At 42.2% G+C, this 27,505-nt stretch overlaps 1 protein-coding gene across 1 annotated transcript in view; it reads left to right on the top strand.

Annotated features, from left to right (window-relative positions):
• C10H1orf35 (chromosome 10 C1orf35 homolog) overlaps window positions 1–27,505 on the top strand; it is a 228,809-nt gene that overhangs the window by 130,484 nt on the left and 70,820 nt on the right. The window contains exon 7 of the mRNA XM_069210984.1: window positions 5,213–5,292. Within this exon, the coding sequence (XP_069067085.1) occupies window positions 5,213–5,292 (80 nt within the window). The remainder of the gene's footprint in view (window positions 1–5,212; window positions 5,293–27,505) is intronic.

Below are 27,505 nucleotides of genomic sequence, written 5' to 3'. Positions count from 1 at the left end.
GCTAAACATTTCTAAAAAGCAGACAAAATTAGGAATTCAGCAAGGGGTCATTTGTGTAGATCCTACAAGGTTTTTCTACAGAAAATAACAGCTGAAATAAAATAAAAAAATTAAATTGAGGTGAAAAAAACAGCCATTTTCTCCACATTTTACTCTGTAACTTTTTCCTGCGATGTCAGGTTTTCAAAAGTAATATACTGTTACGTCTGCTGGACTCTTATGGTTGCGGGGATATATAGGGCTTGTAGGTTCATCAAGAACCCTAGGTACCCAGAGCCAATAAAGGAGCTGCACCTTGCAATGGGTTTTCATTCTATACCGGGTATACAGCAATTCATTTGGTGAAATATAAAAAGTGAAAAATAGGCATCAAGGAAACATTTGTTTTTCCAAAATGGCACAAGATAAGATGTTGAGAAGCAGTGGTTATTTGCACATCTCTGAATTCCGGGGTCACAATACCAGCATGTGAATTACAGGGCATTTCTCAGATAGATGTCTTTTTTTACACACTGTCTTACATTTGGAAGGAAAAATGTAGAGAAAGACAAGGGGGCAATAACACTTGTTCTGCTATTCTGTGTTCCCCCCAAGTCTCCCAATAAAAATGGTACCTCACTTGCGTGGGTAGGCCTAATGCCCGCGACAGGAAACGCAACATGGACACATCACATTTTTACATTGAAATCTGACATGTTTTGTGTAAAGTGCCTAGCTGTGGATTTTGATCACGAGCTCAGCCGGCACCTAAGAAAACGTACCAAACCTGTGCATTTTTGAAAACTTGACACCTAGGGGAACGCAAGATGGGTTAACTTGTGGCACTCTCACCTGGTTCTGTTACCCAGAATCCTTTGCAAACCTCAAATTTGGCCCCAAAAAAACACCTTTTCCTCACATTCCGGTGATAGAAGGTTCTGGAATATGAGAGGAGCCACAAATTTCCTTCCACCCTGCATTCCCCCAAGTCTCCCGATAAAAATGGTACCTCACTTGTGTGGGTAGGCTTAGTGCCCGCAACAGGAAATGCCCCAAAACACAACATGGACACATCACATTTTCCCAAAGAAAATTGCCCTGTTTTTTGCCAGGTTCTGTTACCCAGAATCCTTGGCAAACCTCAAATTTGGCAAAAAACACCTTTTCTTCACATTTCGGTGAGCAAAAGATCTGGAATTTGAGAGGAGCCACCAATTGCCTTCCGCTCAGCATTCCCTCAAGTCTCCCACTACAAATGGTACCTCACTTGTGTGGTTAGGCCTAGTGCCCGTGACAGAAATGCCCGAAAACACATCGTGGAGAAATCACATTTTCCCAAAGAAAACTGACCTGTTTTTTGCCAGGTTCTATTACCCAGAATGCTTAGCAAACCTCAAATTTGGCCAAAAAAAACACCCTTTCCTCAGAATTTGGCAAAAAACACTTTTTCCTCATATTTCGGTGCTGCAAAGTTCTGGAATCTGAGACGAGCCACAAACTTCCATCTACCCAGCATTCCCCCAGGTCTCCAGAGAAAAATGGTACCTCACTCGTGTGAGTAGACTTTGTGCCCATGACAGAAAATACCCCAAAACACTATATGGACACATAAAAATGATCAAATACAAAACTCTTTTTTTGTGTAAAGGGGGTCGGGGGCACCTGCGTTTTTGGTCCTGGGCTCAGCAGCCATCTCGGGAAATCTACCAAACCCAAACATTTCTGAAAACACCACACCAGCACAAATTTCCTACCACCCAACGTTCCCCTCAGTCTACCAGTAAAAATGATGCCTCACTTGGGTAGGTGGGCCAAGTGCCTGTGACAGGGAAGAGTCAAAAACATGTCGAAAATGAGGGGGAGCTAAAGTGGGTCCAAAAGGGCAGTTGCTTTATCAGGCTGAAAAGTGGGGCAGAATTTTTTTATCTCTATAGATGCTGGGTTGTAGGAATGTTGTGGATTCCTGCAGATTCCGGAATGTTCCTTCACAAAAATGTGGGAAAAATGTGTGATTTCAAGCAAAGTTGGAGGTTTGCAGGGCATTGTGGGTAAGAAAATGGTGCGGGTGCGTGTGAAGCACATGACCCTGGATTGACCAAGATGTTTTCAGATGCGTCTGGGTCTTGTAGATTTTCCTACATGGCAGCGTCCCAAAGTCCAAAAAATGCAACCCTCACCATTCCAAGTGGGACGATTGTGAGAGTTAGACATGCTCTCATGTCCCCAATGTAAAACCAGAACCCCAAATAATCAAATGTCCTCTTGCTTGCCATGGGATAAGATGTTTTAGTGTGCGGGCGGGGAGCAGAAAGACTGTTACCCCCTTCGGTTGGGGTGGGGGCATAGCCATGCTCATACTGGTTGGTAGCCACCACCCCCAATTTATTTTTATTTTTATTCCCTGGCATGTAGTAGGCTTTCTGCCCCCATGGGAGTGGATGGGGGGGTAATTGCCCCATCTGCCCACCAGTTGGCTGAACACCTTTGTCTGCATTTATTTGGGGTGTGAGTATGACACCTACTTTTTTGAAAAAAAATCTTCTCTGGTGGGCTTTCTACCCCCCTTGGGGGCAGATGGGCCTTGCTAAAATAGGCCGATCTGCCCCAAAGGGAGGCAGAAATGGCCAACAGTAATGTGCCCTCATGGGGAGCGACCCTTGCCCAAGAGTCTGCCCCCCCCCAAACAAAACACACACACCAATCCCTTGTGCCTAAGTGGTTTCTGTCCCACTTGGGGGCAGATGGGCCTAATAGAAATAGGCTGATCTGCCCCTAAGGGGGTCAGAAGTGGCCTAAAATAAATTTGCTCCCCCAGGGGAGCGACCCTTGCCTAAGGGGTCGCTCCCTGTCTGTAAAAAAAAAAAAAAAAAACTTTTTTAAATCCTTGGTGCCTAGTGGTTTCTGCCCCCACCTCCCCTGGGGGGCAGATCGGCCTAATTAAAATAGGCTGAATGGCCTAAAATACATTTTGCCCCCCCCTCCCCCAGGGGAGCGACCCTTGCCTATGGGGTCGCTCCCCACGTGTAAAAAATGAAATAAACAAAACAAAAAAATGGTCCCTGGCGTCAAGAGGTTTCTCTTCTGATCCGTGCTGAAAGGATGAGCTTCCAGCACAGTGGGTAATCGCATGCTGACGTCATCAGATGTCACTGGAGGGGTTGGGGGGTGGGGTTTGAAGGGGAAGCGATTCCCCTACCAACCCTGGCCATGGGAGGGGGGTGCGAGGCCCTTGGGGGAGGGTGGGGAGTGCTAGCGCTTTCCCCGAGGGCCCATACCAGGACAAGTTGGTTACGTCCCTGGCGCCTGAGCGCCACGGCAGCGGACATAATCGCCTCGTCCTGGGCACCTGAGGGGTTCAAGGAATTATTCTTCCACATTGGCAATACCGCCTAACTTTTAAAAACTTTCACTGTATACAAAGAGAATAACAAAAGAGACAGCTTAACTGCAAATGAATTATAGCGGTTTTGTTAAGAATGGCACCTGCTTTGCAGCGCTATTAAACGGCAAATTCTGTATTACCAAGTGCCATATTAAAAAACAAAAACAACAAAAAGAGTTATTCCCAGACTCCCCCAACATGCATCAGACAAAGAACCCTATGGGGGGAGAGGCTGAGGCGTGAGGGCCAGAGCTGCCGACATTGGAGCTGGGGAACACGGTTTGAGTCTCTGTGCCGGTTCAACATCCTGTGATTCTGGGCAAATCATTTAATCTCCCCTTGCTACAAAAAATAACCGTGCTTTTGTATAGCGTAACCAGTGCTCACGTAAAGCTATGTAATACCTTATATCAAGTTTGCACTAACTGAACTCTATTTGAAGAGGCCCAATTTACTCCCAAAGGTTAGATGGTTTTTTTTGCTATCAAGCTTGAGGCTGTGAAGTGCTTGGGTCTGGAGTCACGACTCCTTTTCCACCATTTTGGAGACAACACCTTTCGCCATCTTTCCTTTAACTAACCTATGTGCTTGGTTGGTGACCCTCAGGAGGTTATCAAGAGCATGTGCTATCGCCTAGTGTTAAGCTCTCCTCAGGTCAGTTGGTTAATGCACCCACTGCAGAGGTCTTGGCAGAACGAGAATATCAAAGATTACAATCCTGGCATATCTTTTTCACCTCTTCATCTCTGCAAGGTTTATGCAAATGAATTATAGCAATTTTGTTAAGAATGACACCTGCTTTGCAGCGCTAAGAAATGGCAGAACCTGTATTAACAAGCGATATATTTTAAAAAATGAGTTTTTCCCAGACTGCTTCAACACGAAACAGAGAAAGAACCCTAGGGGAGAGGATGTGGCTTAGGGGTCAGAGTGGCTGACTTTGGAGCTAGGGAACACTGTTCGAGTCTCGACGTCGGCTCAACATCCTGTGATCCTGGGCAAATTACTTAATCTCCAGTTGCTTCCAAAAATGAGTGTGTTTTTGTGTAATGTAACCAGTGCTCATGTAGAGCGCCGTAATACCTTTGCATTAAGTTTATGCTATATAAAACTGAAGAAAAAAAAGAAAGTGCTCCAATACCTTTGTGTGGAGTTCACACTACATAAAACTGCAAAATGAATAAATAAATAAAAAAGTCCCCCGCTGACATAGCAAAGAAACAGCAAGATACCCGAAACCAAGGAAGACGAAGAAACAACATACCGCCATGAGCGAAGCAAAACTAAAAAATAGTGTACCGACACAAAGCTATCTGTCCGATCGCGCAATTGTCCTCCTTCGAGACAGGGTCTGTCTCGAAGGAGGTAACAAAGCAGCCTCAAGACTGGACAAACATAAAGCATTGACCTATGACATCAAGGGATTTTTGAAAGGCAGGCCAAGGAGCGAATTAAAGTGATAGGCGTGAGATGGGCGTGGTTAAAGCCCTCAGAATAGATTACAACATGCCGAGAAGTGTAGTGCTTGCTCGCTGCTATGCTCAATCTAAAGAGGAAGAACTGTTCTGTAGAGTTCCGCATCCCTTGGGGACCTACCATGAACTATATACTGCTCAAAATCTGGGTACCGCTAGAAAGGTATTCCACAGGATTAATATCCTCTGCTGCCATAGACTTGTCTAAAAATAGTGAAACATTTGCACCCACAGCACGAGTCGACCGAAGGAGCAACTAAAGCAGTCCAAGACCCCCATTTTCACCTCAAATCAGTGTGCTTGTGTGAAACACTGCCATAATTGCCTTTCTTTACAAGGGCTTTTTAATTTACCATCTTTTTCTTTTATATCATAGCATCACAGCGTGGAAAGTGGTCGAGTGTGTTCAAATGTGAAGCAACCAGCAGACAAACAAGAGAAGACAGAAATGACAAGGTAAACTTCAGATTAGTTTAACAGCTTAAGTGAGATTTTAGGCCTGATTTAGATCTTGACGGAGGGATTACCCTGTCGTAACAGTGACAGATTTCCTGTCCACTGACATTTAAATACCTTTGTTTTCTATGGTATTTAGATTTCGACTATCCATCACTGTTGGGACGGAGTAACCCATCGGCCGAGTTATAAATCAGGCCCTTTGTCCAATTAAGTTTGTTGCAGTGGTAAATAAAAATCTTTTTTAAACACAAATGCCAAATGTTTCGACAAGGCTCTATTTTGTCATTTTCATACTTGTTGCATACTCCACTTGTATCATGTCCCAAGCTATTTTAGTTTTAAATTATGATTTTTTCACCAGTTAATTGAGGAAACGTAACGGCTTGAGTGTATCACACAAATGGTCCACGTGGAAGTGACAGCTGCACTCAATAATTTTTTCAAATATGGAGGATTAGACCTTTTTTGATTGTTGTGTGCAATATTTTCATTTTAGTTTGTTACTTGATGAGATCTGTGTCCCTTTTTAATTATGATCTTATAATTTTACCTACACCAAACATTTTGTTATAGTTAAATTAGTACAAGGATTCGGAGGTGGCATTAAAAGATTTGTCAACTTTCCAGACACCTTAAGATACTTTTTGGAGCTACTTTTTTTGTAGTAAGGGAGACTGAACATGACGGTCTACATCAGCCCCTACCTTCTCTTCACAAGAAACCACCTATGTAAATGTAAAATACACTTGATAAGCAATATTTTCTCAACCTTCGTATCTCTTGTACCTTCTGTTCTTCAGCTGCTAAATCAGCATATTAGAATGTGCAACCCAAAGCTTTTATTAGTGTATGATTTTTTTTTCGGAACTTTAGTCCTCATCCATCCTTTGTCTAGCCGATTGTGATCTCACAGCTGGGACCTCATTGTTTACCACCATATACCTGTTCTTCCCGTTTTTTAGACTACTTAGGATACTTCTCGCTTGCTGAGATTATGTTCTAGATGCTTCATGCATATGCTGAGTCACTAAAATTGATGCTTGACACCATTATCCTTTCTCTGTTTGTAGGCAATGTATGGACAATAACTGTGAGTTGAACATTAGTGCTTTGTGTGAACACGTTATTGTCTGGGATAGCCTCAAGAAATGTTAGGGCTATATTGGCTACAAGCAATACCTATGGTTTTAACCTGTAAAATTACATTTTACCCAAAGAAAAAATGTTGGAAGTCTCCCACTCTTTTTAAAGTAACTATTTAAACCACCAGTGAAATAACTTCTTTCTTATGAGTGTGTTCATATGGTCATTATATCTGTGATGTTTTTCACATTTGTTTTTTTTGATTGAATTGTTTAATGTGGGATTTGCGTTGTTGCTAACTCGTCTAGGCATAAAGCCTAAACCAGCTAAGGAGATGGTAAATTATAGGAGTAAAAAGCAACTTTAATATGATCCCAGTACTTGTTTCAATTCAGAGGAAAGGAAAATGCTCAAGTGAGATGTGCAACTGAAATAAACTATCCTTAATATGTTTGCAAAATTGTGAAACACCTAGAGAAAACTAAGCTTGGAAGTGAATGCCACAGTCTGGCATCTAAACTCAGAATATATAGTACATATAAATACATTCCAACTACCCCCTTACTTTATCAGCCATTGTTGGGTGTTAAACTGTCATCTTGACCTGTTAGAGCATGCCATAGCAACCATTTCGTTTTTCTGTCCTAGAAGGGTAAAGCCCTGCTGGTTGGTTAAGTAAATTAATTAAACGTCTATTTGTGTCTAGAGTCCTAAATACAAGCTTTAGTCAAAATGCATTTCCACACAAAGGAGCTAACAATTGGAAAGAAAGTGAAACATTCATCTAATTTCATCCTAATGTGGGTAATTCTATTTATTTTATGGCTATTTATATTTATTAAAAAAAAATACTACTGAAAATGGATTAACAGCGTTTGAAAACCAGATATAAAACATAAATAAAAAGACGTTTAAAACAAAACCTTTTGTTCACATAAGCTATCCACTCCAAATTTGCGTCCCTGTTTTCCAACATCCCAGGGATTCTAGAGGTACCCAGAGTTTGTGGGTTCCCCTAGAGGAGACCAAGAAATTAGCCAAAATACAGCAAACATTTTTTTTTTTAATGGTTAAAAAGGGCTGCAGAAGAAGGCTTGTGTTTTTTTCCCCTGAAACAAAGCATCTGCGGTGCTAAAATCACCATCTTCCCAGCTTTCAGGAACAGGCAGGCTTGAATCAGAACTCCACAATTTTCAACACAATTTTGGCATTTTATTGGGACCTACCCCATCTTTACTATTTTTTGTGCCTTTAGCCTCCTTCCAGTTAGTGACAGAAATGGGTGTGAAACGAATGCTGGATCCTGGAAAGCTAAACATTTCTGAAAAGTAGACAAAATTCTGATGTTGACCAAGGGGTCATTTGTGTAGATCCTACAAGGTTTTTCTACAGAAAATAACAGCTGAAATTAAAAAATATTGAAATTGAGGTGATAAAAAGCCATTTTTTCTCTACGTTTTACTCTGTAACTTTTTCCTGCGTTGCCAGATTTTCAAAAGTAATATACCGTTTTGTCTGCTGGATTCTTCTGGTTGCGGAGATATATTGGGCTTGTGGGTTCATCAGGAACCCTAGGTTCCCAGAGGCAGTAAATGAGCTGCATCTTGCAATGGGTTTTCCTTGTATACCTGGTATACTGCAATTCATTGGATGAAATATAAAGAGTGAAAAATAGGTATCAAGGAAACCCTTGTATTTCCAAAATGGGCATAAGATAAGGTGTTGCGAAGCAGTGGTTATTTGCACATCTCTGAATTCTTGGGTGCCCATACTAGCATGTGAATTACAGGGCATTTCTCAAATAGATGTATTTTTTACAGCCTGTCTTATATTTGGAAGGAAAAAATGTAGAGAAAGACAAGGGGCAATAACACTTGGTCTGCTATTCTGTGTTCCCCCAAACTGTGGATTTTGATCTCTAGGTCAGCCGGCACCTAGGGAAACCCTACCAAACCTGTGCATTTTTTAAAACTAGACACCTAGGGGAGTTCAAGATGGGGTGACTTGTGGGGCTCTCACCACGTTCTGTTACCCAGAATTCTTTGCAAACCTCAAAATGTAGCCAAAGAAAACACCTTTCCCTCATATTTCGGTGACAGAAAGTTCTGGAATCTGAGAGGAGCCACAAATTTCCTTCCACCCAGTGCTCCCCCAAGTCTCCCGATAAAAATGGCACCTCACTTTTGTGGTTAGGCCTAGTGCCCGCGACAAGAAATACCCCAAAACACAACATGGACACATCACATTTCCCCAAAGAAAACTGACCTGTATTTTGCAAAGTGCCTAGCTGTGGATTTTGCCTTCTAGCTCAGCCGGCACCCAGGGAAACCTAGCAAACGTATATGTTTTTGAAAAGTAGACACCCAGGGGAATTCAGAATTTGTTGACTTTTGAGGCTCTCGCCAGGTTCTGTTACCCAGAATCCTTTGTAAACCTCAGAATTTGTAAAAAAAAAAAAAAAAAAAAAGAACTTTTTCCGCACTTTGCGGTGATAGAAAGTTCTGGAATCTAGGAGGAGCCACATATTTCCTTCTACCCAGCGTTCCCCCAAGTCTCCTGATAAAAATGATACCTCACTTGTGTGGGTGGCCCAGGTGCCTGCAACAGAAAAAGACCAAAAACCTTTAGAGATTGAGGGGATAGCACAGCGAGTTGATAAGCACATATTTTTCTTTTACACATCTTTAGGCTGATTCTGCTTTGGGGACCCACACAAGTGAGGTATCATTTTACTTGGCAGACTGAGGGGAATGCTGGGTGGTAGGAAGTTTGTGCTGGAGCAGTGATCTTACAAAGAAAAGTGAGGAAAATATGTTTTTTTAAGCAAATTTTGAGGTTTGCAGAGGAGTCTGGGTAAGAAAATGTTGGGGGTTCCTCGCAAGCGACACCTCCCTGGACTCCTCCAGGTGTCTTGTTTTAAAAAATGTCTGAGTTTGGTACGATTCCCTAGATGAAGGCCGGACCTGGGACCAAAAACGTAGGTGCCCCTTCCCCCAAACACGGGTAGTTTTTGTAATAGATCATTTTGATGTGTTCACGTACTTCTGTGTTGTTCCAAACACTAAAATTGGGAAAAGAAACGCACTTAGGTTATGTTAAAAACCAAGTTGGTGGCATGCTTCCTCATCTTGGCCCCACCCGAGACACCTAACGTGTCACAGGCGTGCTGCGACGTCTAAATACAGCAGAGCAGGTTTTATCATTTTTACCACACACATACTGGTTGGATTTGGCACGAGGGTGAGTGATGGTTAATAGATTAAATTTTATTAACAAGAGATTTCACAAAAATGAAATGCACTGTTATAACTGAAAGGCCAAAAAACTGAACCAATGGCTCACAGCTCGTGAGCTGTAAAGCAGCGACAAGGCACCAACCGCTTTGCAGTCCATTCACACACCTTTCGTACATGACATGCACAAGACCATTCACACCACCAGCCACGGGCCCAGCACATTACAACACTTGCATCGACAGACAGCTCCACTCAAGGGCCTATCACTTTTATTCACCCACATGCCTGATACAGCAATCACACCAGCTGATGGAAGTGTGTGGACTGCCGTTTGGCTGGCACCGCCAGCCTAGCGCCACCCCACGCACTCTGCCAGCCAAGTGCCACCCTACACACTCTGCCAGCCAAGTGCCACCCCACGCACTCTGCCAGCCATGTGCCACCCCACGCACACCGCCAGCCAGGCGCCACCCCACGCACACCAACATCACTTTTTTTTGTTTTTAAACAACAAAGAAACCACTAACTAATTATAAATAAGTACAAAACTACAAACACAAAAGCTCTAACTGAATACATGACAGTAATGCCAACCGTAAAACTGAACATATGAAAATATAAAATGACAGTTTACGCTCACAGTAGTTCCATGTAATTATTCTGTGTATGGCAACTCCTGAAACAGCCAGCCACACACAGCCCAGGCTTTGAAGGACGGTCCGGGCAGTACATCTGGTTCTCCCTCCGGATACCTCTTCGGGCACAGACTCTACATTTCTTAGTGGGCAAGTCTTTTTTGGAAGTGGAAGGAATGTGATCAGGAAAGTGGCGATCTTTCAATCTAGCCACATCCTCCACCACTGCTACTCTAGGAACTCTTGCCTGTTCCAGCACAATAAGGCTCTCTATCTCGGACTCCTTAAATTTAACAAATTTCATCCTTGACTCAGGGGAACAATCCTTGAACACAATAAAAGCATTAAAAGTTGCCAAATGAAACAAATGGATGGCCAGTTTTTTTATACCACACGTAAACCTACGAAGAGCAGTGTAAGGTTCCAACCTCTGATCTACTCTATCAACACCACCCATGTGCTTATTGTAGTCCAAAATGCATGCAGGTTTGAGCATTTCCGCAGCCTGACCCCAAACAGACACAGGGGAAGTACCCACATCATGGATGGTAGTTAGCATGTACACATCCCTCCTGTCTGCAAATTTCAGGGTGTATGGGTTGGGTCAAAACATTAAAAAAACAATATTGCCCCAAGGGCAGCGACCCTTGCCTAAGGGGTCAGTGCCCTGAAACATAACAATAAATATAGTCCCTGGTGTCTAGTGGGTTTGGACCCCCTCAGGGGGCAGATCGGCCAAAAAAACAGCCGAAACACAGATATATTTATGCCTGCAGGGTCGCTCCCCAAAATTAACTAACAAAATCATCTCTGGTATCTAGTGGTGTATTCCTGCTCCACAATTGTGGGCCTCCACGGGCATTCCCCTTCCATCCCTGACTGGGGTTGTGGGTGGAAAGCCCAGGGGGAGAGCGCTAGCCCTTGCCTGTGGGCCGGGTGCAGGACGAGCTGGTCCAGAGCACCATAGGGGTTAAATGAACAATTTTAATGAACAAATTTAATTAGACAGTATATAATATCCCCAATTGTAGTATTCATTTGTCACTTAACAATAATCTTTTTAAAGCCAACTCTCAAAAGTGAAAAATATAGGCATGCACTTTATTGTTTGGTGCTGAACGAAGGAGATTTATTTCTCCAGATAAAGACATTATGTTGTGTTCTCTCCAATTCCTTTTTTACATGGCAGGTGTCTACCAAGCCTGGGCAAATACAAATTGCATGTTTTAGAGATTCATCCTCCAATTGCTCTACTTTGCAGTTAATATTATTCCTTCCTAGCCGTGACAAGACTATAGTTATTATGTCTGTCTTAGTCTGAAATTTAAAAACCATAACAAATCCTTCTAACTTGGAGATCGCATACACAGTCATAGTGGTGAGTTTGCTCCGTACAGCTAGACAGTTGACCTAACCAAATAATATCTGCCTCAAAGGTTGTGTTTTTTGATTATCTGCTTTATTCCATGTTTTAATTATTTTGGTGCCATTGTGAAAAACAGTTGGAGGCCACACACTGCGGGCTGAGGTTTGTTTAGTTCTGAGGCAGTAAAGTAGGCTGGCTTCAACTCCGCAGCAACTCCTTGTGATCATTTTCAGTTCTAGTCACAATAACATCTGAAACATTGCTTCCCTCGCAAATTGATGAATATTGTTGTATTATACTCCAGAGTATCTAGCTGCCTGTTTAACGACCTCCTATAGCCTACCACAGATTACTGTCTCAACACACTAGTCCTGCTGTGAAGTCAGCAGTGGTTTTGATGGTAGTCCCTCTTCTTAACTAATTGTAGGCCTTGAGCAGAAGAAGTCCTGTTTTTTTAAGCTTTCCATTTGGGATTTCCAGAACAAGGGTTTAGAGATGAAAAGGTCAAGTAATGGTAAATGGTAATTTCCCCATTAGGCCTATTCCAAATCTACTGTTTATAATTATCATACAAAGAGTCAGTATCTTAGACTTGGTAATGTTGCTATTCCAGGAAATAGGTTAGTTATAAGCACGTAGGTAATCCAGTAAAATTTATTGTATCAGTGTAACAGTATACATACATCAATACCACCAAGAGAATGAAACCCCATTTAAGGGAGGAGTAGGGAGGAAGTAATACTCAGGTTTTAAATGCTTGGGTAAGTCGTTCCATATATAGACGAAAACTATTGAAGCAAACAGGAAGCCCTGCTTTACTTCTTTTTCAATGATGATCCTATGGATGTGTGCCCCCCTACAATGTTGCTAGACCTGATCCCAAGTTTCCATATGAGAAGAATACATATTGTAGCAAGCCTTGTTCTATCCTCATGGCTGTCAGCTTTTCTCCATAACCTGTTCCTACTCATGACGTCAAATGCTGCTGGATAATCAATGAGATTCCAATTCTAAACATTTCTTTCCCTATAAGGCTTTTAGTGAAAGCAACTCTAAAGAAGTGATTTTATTTGTACTACATGCACCGTTCCTGAATCCCGATTGCTTTATGTGCAAAAAACTTTATTTACACTCCTGTTTGTTTGTATTCCTCAATTAGCTAGGCATATGGTTTGCCTTTGCAATTTAAATGGAGTAAATGTGTCTTGTTAGTAGAATCAAGGGAAAGTAAAGGAAAGTTTGTCGTTTAGCAGCCCTGTACATAAACAGCACATATTTTACTGCTGTATACTAGTTAAATCTACTGTAATTCAGCAACTATGCTCTTTCTACCATGTGACTCTTAGCAAACTCTGGAATTAATCAGTGGGCAGCTTCGATATTCTCATTAAAGCTCCAAATGTAGTAACTCATTCAGATAGGTCAAACTTCATCTGTGATTTTCGGAGTCTATCCATTCTAAACAAAGTAGTGTTAATATTCATTATGTTCAAAACTAATTCCTTGAAGATGTTTCAAAACACCCCCAAAAGAAACTATGCAGATACCAAGTGGACTGAATTCCATCCTGAATTGATCCTGTGGTAGGCTTTACTTGAATTGAACAGCATTGAAAATGGTGCATGCTGTAGTTTCTAGAAACACTGATATTTTGTTGTGAAAGACAGAAGTACAATAAGTATGCAAAGGTGAGCACATTTGTATGTGTAGCATGGAAGGTAGTGGCATTACATTGGTTATTATAGTGCGGTTTGTATTACAAGTATCATATAATTTGAATTTCAAAGAACTTGAATGTGCTTTGCAAGACTATAACCTAGATCAGTACTCCCTAACTGCTGTTCTACTGCATCTTATTTTATTGGGTTTCATCAAGTACATCATGGGAATAGATTTAATCTTCTCCCAAAGCAATAATTTTGTTTTAGTTTTAGTAATGGATAAGTAGTTTAATTATTTATACAGGGAGTGCAGAATTATTAGGCAAATGAGTATTTTGACCACATCATCCTCTTTATGCATGTTGTCTTACTCCAAGCTGTATAGGCTCGAAAGCCTACTACCAATTAAGCATATTAGGTGATGTGCATCTCTGTAATGAGAAGGGGTGTGGTCTAATGACATCAACACCCTATATCAGGTGTGCATAATTATTAGGCAACTTCCTTTCCTTTGGCAAAATGGGTCAAAAGAAGGACTTGACAGGCTCAGAAAAGTCAAAAATAGTGAGATATCTTGCAGAGGGATGCAGCACTCTTAAAATTGCAAAGCTTCTGAAGCGTGATCATCGAACAATCAAGCGTTTCATTCAAAATAGTCAACAGAGTCGCAAGAAGCGTGTGGAAAAACCAAGGCGCAAAATAACTGCCCATGAACTGAGAAAAGTCAAGCGTGCAGCTGCCACGATGCCACTTGCCACCAGTTTGGCCATATTTCAGAGCTGCAACATCACTGGAGTCCCCAAAAGCACAAGGTGTGCAATACTCAGAGACATGGCCAAGGTAAGAAAGGCTGAAAGACGACCACCACTGAACAAGACACACAAGCTGAAACGTCAAGACTGGGCCAAGAAATATCTCAAGACTGATTTTTCTAAGGTTTTATGGACTGATGAAATGAGAGTGAGTCTTGATGGGCCAGATGGATGGGCCCGTGGCTGGATTGGTAAAGGGCAGAGAGCTCCAGTCCGACTCAGACGCCAGCAAGGTGGAGGTGGAGTACTGGTTTGGGCTGGTATCATCAAAGATGAGCTTGTGGGGCCTTTTCGGGTTGAGGATGGAGTCAAGCTCAACTCCCAGTCCTACTGCCAGTTCCTGGAAGACACCTTCTTCAAGCAGTGGTACAGGAAGAAGTCTGCATCCTTCAAGAAAAACATGATTTTCATGCAGGACAATGCTCCATCACACGCGTCCAAGTACTCCACAGCGTGGCTGGCAAGAAAGGGTATAAAAGAAGGAAATCTAATGACATGGCCTCCTTGTTCACCTGATCTGAACCCCATTGAGAACCTGTGGTCCATCATCAAATGTGAGATTTACAAGGAGGGAAAACAGTACACCTCTCTGAACAGTGTCTGGGAGGCTGTGGTTGCTGCTGCACGCAATGTTGATGGTGAACAGATCAAAACACTGACAGAATCCATGGATGGCAGGCTTTTGAGTGTCCTTGCAAAGAAAGGTGGCTATATTGGTCACTGATTTGTTTTTGTTTTGTTTTTGAATGTCAGAAATGTACATTTGTGAATGTTGAGATGTTATATTGGTTTCACTGGTAATAATAAATAATTGAAATGGGTATATATTTTTTTTGTTAAGTTGCCTAATAATTATGCACAGTAATAGTCACCTGCACACACAGATATCCCCCTAACATAGCTAAAACTAAAAACAAACTAGAAACTACTTCCAAAAATATTCAGCTTTGATATTAATGAGTTTTTTGGGTTCATTGAGAACATGGTTGTTGTTCAATAATAAAATTAATCCTCAAAAATACAACTTGCCTAATAATTCTGCACTCCCTGTACATTGCTAATTCATCTAATGAAATTTGGAAACCCAAAATAATGTTATCCAGAATAGCAGTATCTTTCCCTTATAACATAAGGTCCATGTGCTAGTCCCCTAAATTTGGCAGAAATACTCAAGAATTAGCAAGAGCTCACTTTGTGTCAGCTGTTAATAAGCTGAAAAGGAGGCACGCCAGAATACAACCTTGTTTTAATCCCCTGTTAGTCAAACTTAAAGAAACATGCGCGTCATTCAGTCAAAATCTTACCCAGGACCAATTTTAAAGTGTTTGAATTGCCCTTATAGATTGGGCTTCATCCTCTGTTTGCTAATATAGACCATAGGGTATTACAGTCAGCTTTGTCAAAAGCTGCAAAACCTGCAAATAAATAGCTGTTCTTTGCAAAGAGAGTTGTTGGGGTATCATAATTTTACTGTCATAATAGCTAGAGTTTGGAGCCCTCTCCTGCCTGTTTGAGTTCTTTGTAAAATAGCTCTTTCCTCCAACCAATTCTGTAAATCTGTGAGGAGAATTTTAGTATGCAAATTTGCTTCTATTTCAAGAAGTGCAATTAACCTGTAATTCGAAGGAACCACAGAGATCTTTTCCAGAGGTGAGCCGAAATTAGATGCAATCTCCATGTCTAGTATACCTCCTTAAGCTTAAGGTTTTGTTATAACAGGAGTTGGCATTGCTGCCCTGAATACCCATTCAGTGTTGAAGATGGTAATCATCAGGCCATTGGGGCCCTGTGTCTTATGATAGTTTAGCTGCAGTGATCAATTTCATAATTAAATCCTTTGAGACTGAGAAGTCCCAGAGGTTATGGGCTTATTTTTTATTACTGATTGTTTAATGTAGAGTCTCGTTGTATGCACCACTCAGTCTGCTAAAGCAACCCAGTTAAATACCCTGGGGCATAATTCACATACTAACCTTGCTTTATTTCAAGCACCCCCAGACAACTGACTTAATTACTCAGCATTTTGCATCCAAAATACGTTTTTATTATCATCTTATATGTTGCTATTAAATGGCAGAGCTCACCAATTCTATAGCTTTGGTCTACAAAAAATAATCTCTTAATATGTTTTTTTCAATTCTCTTAGTTCTAGGATAAATAAACTAGGTTTACATTTGTTAAGTTAATTATTTTGGTTTCTCTGGAAGAATGTTTAGATTTAAGGAGCACTAATAAGACGCCCACCAGAATTATAGTATAATTACCCTCCCAGAAAAGTGAATCTGTAAGTCACTAAGGAGGTTTTCTGCCTTTTTCACTTTTCTGTTCATTTACTCGAGTGATAGCCTTTGCAGAATATTCACATTGATTTTTGGTTTTCAATGGCATACATATTACCCTAGACCTTTCATGGTTTTTCCGTTACAGTTTGTATTGTATGGTAATTTAGGATATGCTTAGAAGATTTCACAAGGAAAGTGTGTTATCTATCATGCATGTATGCTCAGATTTCAGCACAGTATATCTACTTCAACAGCTTTGTCAAAATGAGGGTTAGCATGTTGAGCTATATAGTCAGATAATTTCATAATCAGATCCAGTGAGATTGTGAAGTCCCAGAAAATCAGAGATTGTGCTCTTATTTTAATTATTGATTCTTTAATGTAATGTCCTGGTATGTACCACACAGTCTGCCATAACTACAAAGTTGACTGCCTTGACGGGTAATTATCAAATGTGTCATTCATGGACCACAATTCCTTTCTAACATTGCTTTTATTATTTCAGACACCGCCAAACACCTGACTTCATTGTGCTTCATTTTTGCTTCCAATATACTTTTTAATATTAGCTTTTTTGTTTTTATATTAAAAGGCAGAGATATTCAATTTTTTTGCATCCTCAGCATACACTAAGGAGTCTTATGACTTTTTTTTCCCTCTATTTTCTTAGTTCTGGAGTAAACCAACTACATTAGGAATCGGTGGCGTAAAGAAACTTGAGGGTGCTCCCTGCAAAGCACAAGGTGGGACTTCTCCACCCACCCCCCACGGACCCAGTCAGGAGCTCTCAGATCAGGGGGCTGCCGTCATTGCACAGTGTACTATGTTGAGGGGGTCCCCTGGAGTTCACTCCCCCCAAAACCACCCCACTGCAGAAGCTAATGCTACGCTGCTGTTAGAATTTGTTTAAAGTTATCAACGTATTAATTAGTTTAAATTCTCTAGAAGGATTGCTAGATCTAAGGAGATCGAAAATAATGCTATACCCCACCCCAGTATTTTAGTACCATAATCCCTTAAGGCAAATGGTTCCATGAGTCAATATAGAAGTTTCGGCCTTTCGACTTTGCAGTCAGTAACTTGAGTGATGGCCTTGTGGAATATCTTATGAATTTACCTGCTTTCATGCCATCCAAGTAACCCTATGCATTTCTTGGCCTCTAGTTCATTGCAGTTTAGAATTGTTTGGATTTAGTGTGGTGCACGTTTGTAACTTTCTTTAAGAATTCGGCCTATAATTAGGTCCGGTGTTAATCAAGACATTTTGTTTTTATTACAATTCTAGCTCTTTCTCTGTCTAGCTACAGGCAGTGACGACATTCTGCTCTTTCACAAGGAATATATCAGCACACAAAGTAGTTTTATTCTATGCCAGGAATGTTGTGGCAGTGTGTACTTTTTGAGAACAAAAAACATTTTTATTTTTGCCAATGTTTTTTATAATGGTAAATGCCCGGCAGCTCTCACAGCTATAAAGCTGTACAAAGACCATGTCAAAACAAGACATGCATTGACAAAATCAAAAGGCTGACCACCAGTGTCAGAACTTTTGGCTTTGTCAGTGCTTGTTTTTTTTTTCTCCATGTTTTTCATACGCTTGTTGAGACTTGTTACCCTGATTTTCCATTATGAATATTTTTTTGAAAATACTAGCATGCATCAACACATTTTACTAAATGTTGATTCAAAGAAATGCTACCTAAAATGTCACAGTAGTTTAGCAAAACTTTTTTTCCCTTACTTGCATTTTGTGTGAAAAATGTATTTTGAAAACAAAGAATTATTAATTTTACTTTCAAGATTCTGCAAATATTTGCATCTAATTAGAGAGCACTAAAGGAGCATTATACGTAGCCTCATGTTGTTAAACTTTGCTTATACATTTTTACACCGGAAAGACTGTCAGTAGTGCAGTCCGGAGGTTACAACATTTTCTTGGAGCTCTCATCCTAATAATAAAGGCTGTGCATTAGTTAACCATGAATACAAGTTTTAACATGTTTAACATATGGACACAAATATTAACTTAAATGCCGACACTGCCCTTTCATAATTTACTTTAAAATGGCAGTGAAAGAGTTTGTGCTGCAGAGGGTTGGGCTTACTTGTCCCAAGAAAAAATTAGACATGAAAACTTGTTGGCTTTGACCCCAAAAAATATGTCCTGGGAGTCTAGGTATAGAAATTCCACACCCCTGGGATTGTGTGGTAACTTCAGAGGTATAAATTGTGATATTAACATGTATTTAATTTTGTATTTCGGCACTATCTGCTTTCTCTAGCCAACTAAATAAATCACTGCTAGGGAAACAAGGCAGCATTGACAGCTTAGGCAAAATGAGGGTTTCTTTACTGTGATGTGTGGTTTTCTAAATACTGTAGTGTTCTAGTGCTGTAATTAATGGCCCAAGGAAATAGCCCATAAAAGGTTGATCAGAATGTTCATTAGTTTAGTTAGGAATTCTGTGAAGTCCAACCTATGAAGATATCTTTATATTTAAGTTCTAGTTAAAAATAAAATGTTTTACCTGTGTGTAGTATTAGCTGAGTTCTAATAAAGTACTACACAAAAAATGACTGTTCTTTTGCGCTGATGACTGTGCATTCAAAAGATTTAGAGGCTTGCCATATAAATAGTTTTTTTAAAGAAATGTATCCAAATTTATTGGCAACAAAGAGTCACATTGCACTTTAAGAGCTGACGATTGTTTCTGTTTTTTCATTTGGAGAATAACAATCAAAGGGCCCAGCATACACAGTCCATTACGCTGAACAGGTGTTAATCGGGCTCAGCACAAGCATAGTTCCATATTCCACACATGCAGCCATGGGCTTTGTGAATGCTGAATCCCAGAGATGGAAGATGCTGGCGGTGGGTGTTTGCAAGCTGTGCTTTGGGGAAACATCACTTACATCGCAGTAAATGCAACAAAATGCATTTACCACCATGCGTTTACCACGCATATGCTTTTACCACACATGGCTTTACCACAAATGTACCTTTACCACGCATGCCTTTACAATGAATTTTATTGTAAAGGCATGAATGGTAAAGATATATGCTTGGTAAAGGTTTTAAAGGTAAGTATTAAGTGGGTTGAATGATAAAAATATATATATATATATTGGGGCATTTTTATATTTTAGGGTGGGCATGGGATTTGGGGTGGTAAGGGCATTTTTAGGTTTTAGGGTGGGTATAGGTTTTGGGGCAGTAAGGGCATTTTTAGGTTTTGAGGTGGTAAGGGGTATTTAGTTTTTAGGGTGGGTATGGGGTTTGGGGTGGTAAGGGATGTTTAGGTTTTAGGATGGGTATGGGTTTTGGGGTGGTAAGGTAATTTTTAGGGTTGGTATGGTTTTTGTGTGTGTGTATGTATATGTATGTATGTGTGTGTGTATATATATATATATATATATATATATATATATATATATATATATATATATATGTATATATATATATATATATAGTATGTTATACTTACCTCTAGTTTTTACCATGCATATGCCTTTACCCACTATGCCTTTACTACATAATTTTCGTGGTAAAAGCATATGCATTGTAAAAACATTTAGTGGTAAGTGCATGCGTGGTAATGACCGTGCATTGTGCTTACTGCGTTGTAAAGGCATGCGTTGTAAGTGCATGTGTTGTTCTATCATACAGCCGTGCTTTAGTTCAGTGGTTCAGAACCCTTTGACTCCTGAGGACCCCTACTGAATCACTACCAGAAGCAGGGACCCCCAAGCAATTTTTACGATTTAAATTTCAAACATTAAAAAGTAATTTGCAAAACATGCACATACAAGTACATACCAAAGAAATACTCAAAATACTAAAGATATAATTATTTTATATTGGGGAAAAAAGTAAAAATTGAAACATTTTAATGGAAAGGTTGAGGCTGTATCTTGGCACCTAACTTTTCAATGTTTTGTTTTATTTAGGAAAGCTGAATCCTCAGGTCAGGTTCTACATTTTCCAAGTGATTTCTGTTTTTATTTTTTAGGTACATAAGATCCGAGAAAGTTTTTTCCCACAAATATGTGGTGGGAAAAAGAAGTAAAACCATAATGGCCTCTCATCTCTCCATAGCCTCCCTGTCACATTTATTTGTTTTTTAGCACCTCTTATACCAGTGTAGAGAGTCAGAGCACTTTACAGGGCACTACAAGGTGTAGGGATAACATGGCATCCATACTGGGAAGCATTTTCTTAGAGTACTTGGTCTGGAGAAGCACAAACTCAGGATTCAGAACATAACACAGTGGTTAGCATTGCCTTTAATAATAAGAATGTATATCTACGTAAGCAAACCTTTTTTAGCAGCATAAGGAAAATGAAAGGCTGGGGGAAAGAAAATACCTTTCTAATTTGTGCCATGCACACATAGAGGGGTGTCCCTTAACCCCTTCGCTGCCAGGCCTTTTCCCCCTCCTGTGCCAGGCCTTTTTTTGCCTATTTGGGGCAGTTCGCGCTTAGGCCCTCATAACTTTTTGTCCACATAAGCTAACCAAGCCAAATTTGCGTCCTTTTTTTCCAACATCCTAGGGATTCTAGAGGTACCCAGACTTTGTGGGTTCCCCTGAAGGAGGCAAAGAAATTAGCCAAAATACAGTGAAAATTTCGGTTTTTTCAAAACAATTGGAAAAAGTGGCTGCAGAAGAAGGCTTGTGGTTTTTCCCCTGAAAATGGCATCAACAAAGGGTTTGCGGTGCTAAACTCAGCAGCTTCCCAGCTTTCAGGAACAGGCAGACTTGAATCAGAAAACCCAATTTTTCAACACAATTTTGCCATTTTACTGGGACATACCCCATTTTTGCAATTTTTTGTGCTTTCAGCCTCCATCCAGTCAGTGACAGAAATGGGCATGAAACCAATGCTGGATCCCAGAAACCTAAACATTTCTGTAAAGTAGACAAAATTCTGAATTCAGCAATGGGTCATTTGTGTAGATCCTACAAGGGTTTCCTACAGAAAATAACAACTGAAAAAGAAAAATATTGAAATTGAGGTGAAAAAAACATCAATTTTTCTCTACGTTTTACTCTGTAACTTTTCCCTGCAATGTCAGATTATCGAAAGCAATATACCGTTACGTCTGCTGGACTCCTCTGGTTGCGGGAATATATAGGGCTTGTAGGTTCATCAAGAACCCGAGGAACCCAGACCCAATAAATGAGCTGCACCCTGCAGTGCGTTTTCATTATATACCGGGTATACAGCAATTCATTTGCTGAAATATAAAGAGTAAAAAATTGCTATCAAGAAAACCTTTGTATTTCCAAAAAGGGCACAAGATAAGGTGTTGAGGAGCAGTGGTTATTTGCACATCTCTGAATTCCGGGGTGACCATACTAGCATGTGAATTATAGGGCATTTCTCAAATAGATGTCTTTTTTACACACTCTCCTATATTTGGAAGGAAAAAATGTAGAGAAAGACAAGGGGCAATAACACTTGTTTTGCTAATCTATGTTCCCACAAGTTCTCCGATAAAAATGATACCTCACTTGTGTGGGTTGGCTTAGCGCCCGCGACAGGAAACGCCCCAAAACGCAACGTGGACACATCCCATTTTTTTAAAAGAAAACAGAGGTGTTTTTTGCAAAGTGCCTACCTGTAGATTTTGGCCTCTAGCTCAGCCGGCACCTGGGGAAACCTACCAAACCCGTGCATTTCTGAAAACTAGAGACCTAGGGGAATCCAAGATGAGGTGACTTGTGGGGCTCGGACCAGGTTCTGTTACCCAGAATCCTTTGCAAACCTCAAAATTTGGCTAAAAAAACACATGTTCCTCACATTTCTGTGGCAGAAAGTTCTGGAATCTGAGAGGAGCCACACATTTCCTTCCACCCAGCGTTCCCCCTAGTCTCCCGATAAAAATGATACCTCACTTGTGTGGGTAGGCCTAGCGCCCGTGACGGGAAACGCCCCAAAGTGCATCGTGGACACATCCAATTTTTTGAAAAAACAGAGGTGTTTTTTGTGAAGTGCCTACCTGTAGATTTTGGCCTCTAGCTCAGCTGGCACCTAGGGAAACCTACCAAACCTGTGTGTTAGAAATGAGGTTTTTGGTTGGCAGTTAGGTTGCCCTCTGTCCAAGCAAGAACCCTCACTCTAGTCAGGGTAAGTCACACACAATCCAAAATCAGCCTGTGCTCACCCTCCGGTAGCTTGGCACGAGCAGTCAGGCTTAACTTAGAAGGCAATGTGTAAAGCATTTGTGCAATAAATCATACAACACCATAGTATAACACCACAAAAATACACCACACAGTGTTTAGAAAAATATAGAATATTTATCTGGGTACTTGTAGGTCAAAACGATCAAAGTTGCAATACGAATTTGTAAAGATATCACTGAAAAGTGATATTAAGTGTCTTTAAGTCTTTTAAAAAGCAATAAAGTGTCTTTCAAGCACAGAGTACCTGGTTTCTGGTGGGAAATCTCCTCAGAGGGCCACAGGAGAAGAGATGCGTGGAAAAAGGGGTGTGTGCGTCGATTTCTCCTCAGCACACACAGACTTGCGTCGTTCTTTTCCACGCGGGGAAGTCGGGCGTCGTTTTCCGGCGCGCAGACAGTCTCTTTTTGTGGATCGCGGGGATTACCAGATGTCCCGGGTCTGTGCGTGGATTCTCCTGCTTATTTTCCGGCTGCGCGTCGTTCTGCGGGGCTGCGCGTCGAAGTTTCGATCTCACGGTAGGCGTCGCGTCGATTTCTCCTTGGAAGTCGGGCGGCGTTGTCCTTGCGAGGCCGTGCGTCGAAATTTTGGTCTCACGGCAGGCGTCGCGTCGATTTCTCCTTGGAAGTCGGGCGGCGTTGTCCTTGCGAGGCCGTGCGTCAAAGTTTCGCACTCACGGTAGGCGTCGCGTCGATTTCTCCTTGGAAGTCGGGCGGCTTTGTCCTTGCGAGGTTGTGCGTCGAAGTCTCGATCGTCCCGAGGGCGTTGCGTTGATCAGCGTCGGTGTGCGGCGTTTTTCTCGCCGCGAAACAAGCTGTGCGTCGAAATTTTCGGCGCACGGAGCGTCCACGTGAAAGGCAGAAGTCTTTTTGGTCCTGAGACTTCAAGGAACAGGAGGCAAGCTCTATCCAAGCCCTTGGAGAGCACTTTCACAGCCAGACAAGAGTTCAGCAAGGCAGCAGGGCAACAGCAAGACAGCAGTCCTTTGGAGAAAGCAGACAGGTGAGTCCTTTGAGCAGCCAGGCAGTTCTTCTTGGCAGGATGTAGTTTCTGGTTCCGGTTTCTTCTCCAGCAAGTGTCTGATGAGGTAGGGCAGAGGCCCTGTTTTATACTAAGTTGTGCCTTTGAAGTGGGGGTGATTTCAAAGAGTCTCTAAGAAATGCACCAAGTTCCCTTTCAGCTCAATCCTGTCTGCCAGAGTCCCAGTAGGGGGTGTGGCAGTCCTTTGTGCGAGGGCAGGCCCTCCACCCTCCCAGCCCAGGAAGACCCATTCAAAATGCAGATGTATGCAAGTGAGGCTGAGTACCCTGTGTTTGGGGTGTGTCTGAGTGAATGCACAAGGAGCTGTCAACTAAACCTAGCCAGACGTGGATTGAAGGGCACAACAAGATTTTAGTGCAAAGAAATGCTCACTTTCTAAAAGTGGCATTTCTAGAATAGTAATATTAAATCCGACTTCACCAGTCAGCAGGATTTTGTATTACCATTCTGGCCATACTAAATATGACCTTCCTGCTCCTTTCAGATCAGCAGCTGCCACTTCAACAGTGTATGAGGGCAGCCCCAATGTTAGCCTATGAAGGGAGCAGGCCTCACAGTAGTGTAAAAACGAATTTAGGAGTTTTACACTACCAGGACATATAACTACACAGGTACATGTCCTGCCTTTTACCTACACAGCACCCTGCTCTAGGGGTTACCTAGGGCACACATTAGGGATGACTTATATGTAGAAAAAAGGGGAGTTCTAGGCTTGGCAAGTACTTTTAAATGCCAAGTCGAAGTGGCAGTGAAACTGCACACACAGGCCTTGCAATGGCAGGCCTGAGACAAGGTTAAGGGGCTACTGAGGTGGGTGGCACAACCAGTGCTGCAGGCCCACTAGTAGCATTTAATCTACATGCCCCAGGCACATGTAGTGCACTCTACTAGGGACTTACAGGTAAATTAAATAGTCAATCATGGATGAACCAATCAATAGTACAATTTACACAGAGAGCATATGCACTTTAGCACTGGTTAGCAGTGGTAAAGTGCTCAGAGGTCAAAAGCCAACAACAACAGGTCAGAAAAAAATAGGAGGAAGGAGGCAAAAAGTTTGGGGATGTCCCTGTCAAAAAGCCAGGTCCAACACTGTGCATTTCTGAAAACTAGAGACCTAGGGGAATCCAAGATGGGGTGACTTGTGGGGCTCGGACCAGGTTCTGTTACCCAGAATCCTTTGCAAACCTCAAAATTTGGCTAAAAAACCACATGTTCCTCACATTTCTGTGGCAGAAAGTTCTCCCCCAGGTCTCCAGATAAAAATGATACCTCACTTGTGTGCGTAGGCCTAGCGCCCGCGACAGGAAATACCCCAAAGCGCAACGTGGACACATCCAATTTTTTTAATGAAAACAGAGCTGTTTTTTGCAAAGTGCCTACCTGTAGATTTTGGCCTCTAGCTCAGCCGGCACCTAGGGAAACCTACCAAACCTGTGCATTTTTTAAAAACTAGAGACCTAGGGGAATCCAAGATGGGCTGACTTGTGGGGCTCTGACCAGGTTCGGTTACCCAGAATCCTTTGCAAACCTCAAAATTTGGCTAAAAAAACACATGTTCCTCTCATTTCGATGACAGAAAGTTCTGGAATCTGAGAGGAGCCACAAATTTCCTTCCACCCAGCGTTCCCCTAAGTCTCTCGATAAAAATGGTACCTCACTTCTGTGGGTAGGCCTAGCGCCCACGAAAGGAAATGGCCCAAAACACAACGTGGACACATCCAATTTTTCATAGAAAACAGTGCCTACCTGTGGATTTTGGCCTGTAGCTCAGCCGGCACCTGGGGAAACCTAGCAAACCAGCGCATTTTTGAAAACTAGAAACCCAGGGAATCCAAGATGGGGTGACTTGCGGGGCTCTGACCAGGTTATGTTACCCAGAATCCTTTGCAAACATCAAAATTTGGCCAAAAAAACACTTTTTCCTCTCATTTCGATGACAGAAAGTTCTGGAATCTGAGAGGAGCCACAAATTTCCTTCCACCCAGCGTTCCCCTAAGTCTCTCGATAAAAATGGTACCTCACTTCTGTGGGTAGGCCTAGCGCCCACGAAAGGAAATGGCCCAAAACACAACGTGGACACAACATATTTTTCCACAGAAAACTGAGGTGTTTTTTGCAAAGTGCCTACCTGTGGAGTTTGGCCTCTAGCTCAGCCGGCCCCAGGGGGGGGGCAGAAAAAAATTTGTCCTGGCGCCTAGAGGTTTCTGCCCCCCCTGGGGGCAGAAATGGCCTAAAATAAATTTGCACTCCCAACAACCCCCCCATACCCCCCCTCCCCCCCCCCCGGGAGCGACCCTTGCCTACGGGGTCGCACCCCCTGCGTGACATTGGCGCCAAAAAACAAATCCCAGGTGCCTAGTGGTTTCTGCCCCCTTGGGGGCAGATTGACCTAAAATCGCCCAATCTGCCCCCAAGGGGGGCAGAAATGGTCTAAATACAATTTGGCCCCCAGGGAAGCGACCCTTGCCTGATGGGTCGCTCCCCATCTCTTCCCCTTCCATCCCTGCCTTGGGGGGGAGGGGGGTGCACGGGGGTGCGCTAGCGCTCCCCCAAGTTCCCCTGTGCCTTGGACGAGGTGACCTCGTCCAAGGCACAGGGGAACTGTAGCCTTGGACGAGGTCACCTCGTCCAAGGCACAGAAGCGGTTAAGGACACCTCATTGGCTCCAAATTGTCATATTTTTTTTTTTTACTCGGTCTGCGAATCTGCGATTCCACAGGTGGATCTGCGGATCCAGAAAGAAATGGAAAAAAAAAACACCACGGCTGAATGCAGTGCGCACCTTAGGTTTGGGTGCATGCAGGACAGGTGGCCTGCGGCCAACCCCTTCTGTGCATGGCCAAATGCCATGCACTGCACGGGGTTGGGAGGTTATAGGGGTTGGCCGCAGGGCCTGACTGCAAACCAGGCACTGCGGCCAATCACCGCTAGGCATGGCCAAAAGCTGTGTGCTGTGCGGGGTTGGGTGGTTATAGGGGTTGGCGCATGGCCTTGCTGCAAGTCTGGCCCTGTGGCCACCCACTTCCGTGCACGGCCACACAGGCCATGGGGGGTGGTGGTTGAATTAACATAGTAATGAAAATTACTTTTCGTTAAAAAAACATAATAGAAATTTACTGAAAAATATAAAGGTTACAGGACATTATAGGTAGGCTGTTTTTAAACGTACAAAACCATAGAAATTCACCTGTTACAGTTAGTTGTTTCATGTAACTATAACTCACACCCTAAGGTAACTAAACTCGTGCCCTTGGAATGCACTCCTAAGTATCCCACCAATTACAGCACTGATGCCATCTTTGATAACATATTTGATAATGTCAATGTAGTTACTTGGAAGAACTCTAACTATAACAGATGAATTTCTATTGTTTTGTATGTTGAAAAGTCAAAGAATACAGGGACATTAGAGTTAGGCTCCGTTTTTAAGCTAAATTATTTATATATATATATATATATATATACATATATATATATATATATATATATATAATGTTGATATCTATCCTACTGGCTGTCTATCTCTCTCCGTCTCACTCTTTCACTCTCCCACTCACCCACCCAGACCTTTACGCACCCACTCACAGACCCTCATGCACCCACACACCCACTCAGACACCTATGCATTGACTCACAGACCCACTCAGACCCTCACAGACCCACTCACACTGCCCCACCCACTCACAGACCCAGACACTGATGCACCCACTCAGACCATCACACATCCACTCACAGAACCATTTAGACTCTCACACCCAGAGACACCCTCTCACACCTATTCTAACATCCAGAGAGACAGACCGTTCAGCTGTGCGTGATGTGGAGTTGGGAGGTTATATGGGGTTGGCCGCAGGCCTGGCCCTGCAGTCAACCCCTGCCACGTACGGCTGAAGGTTGTACGTGAC

Source organism: Pleurodeles waltl, chromosome 10 (genome assembly GCF_031143425.1).
Source record: "Pleurodeles waltl isolate 20211129_DDA chromosome 10, aPleWal1.hap1.20221129, whole genome shotgun sequence".
Taxonomy (NCBI): domain Eukaryota; kingdom Metazoa; phylum Chordata; class Amphibia; order Caudata; family Salamandridae; genus Pleurodeles; species Pleurodeles waltl.
The sequence above is the reverse complement of the archived record's forward strand: the minus strand, read 5'-3'. Positions and strand labels throughout refer to the sequence as shown.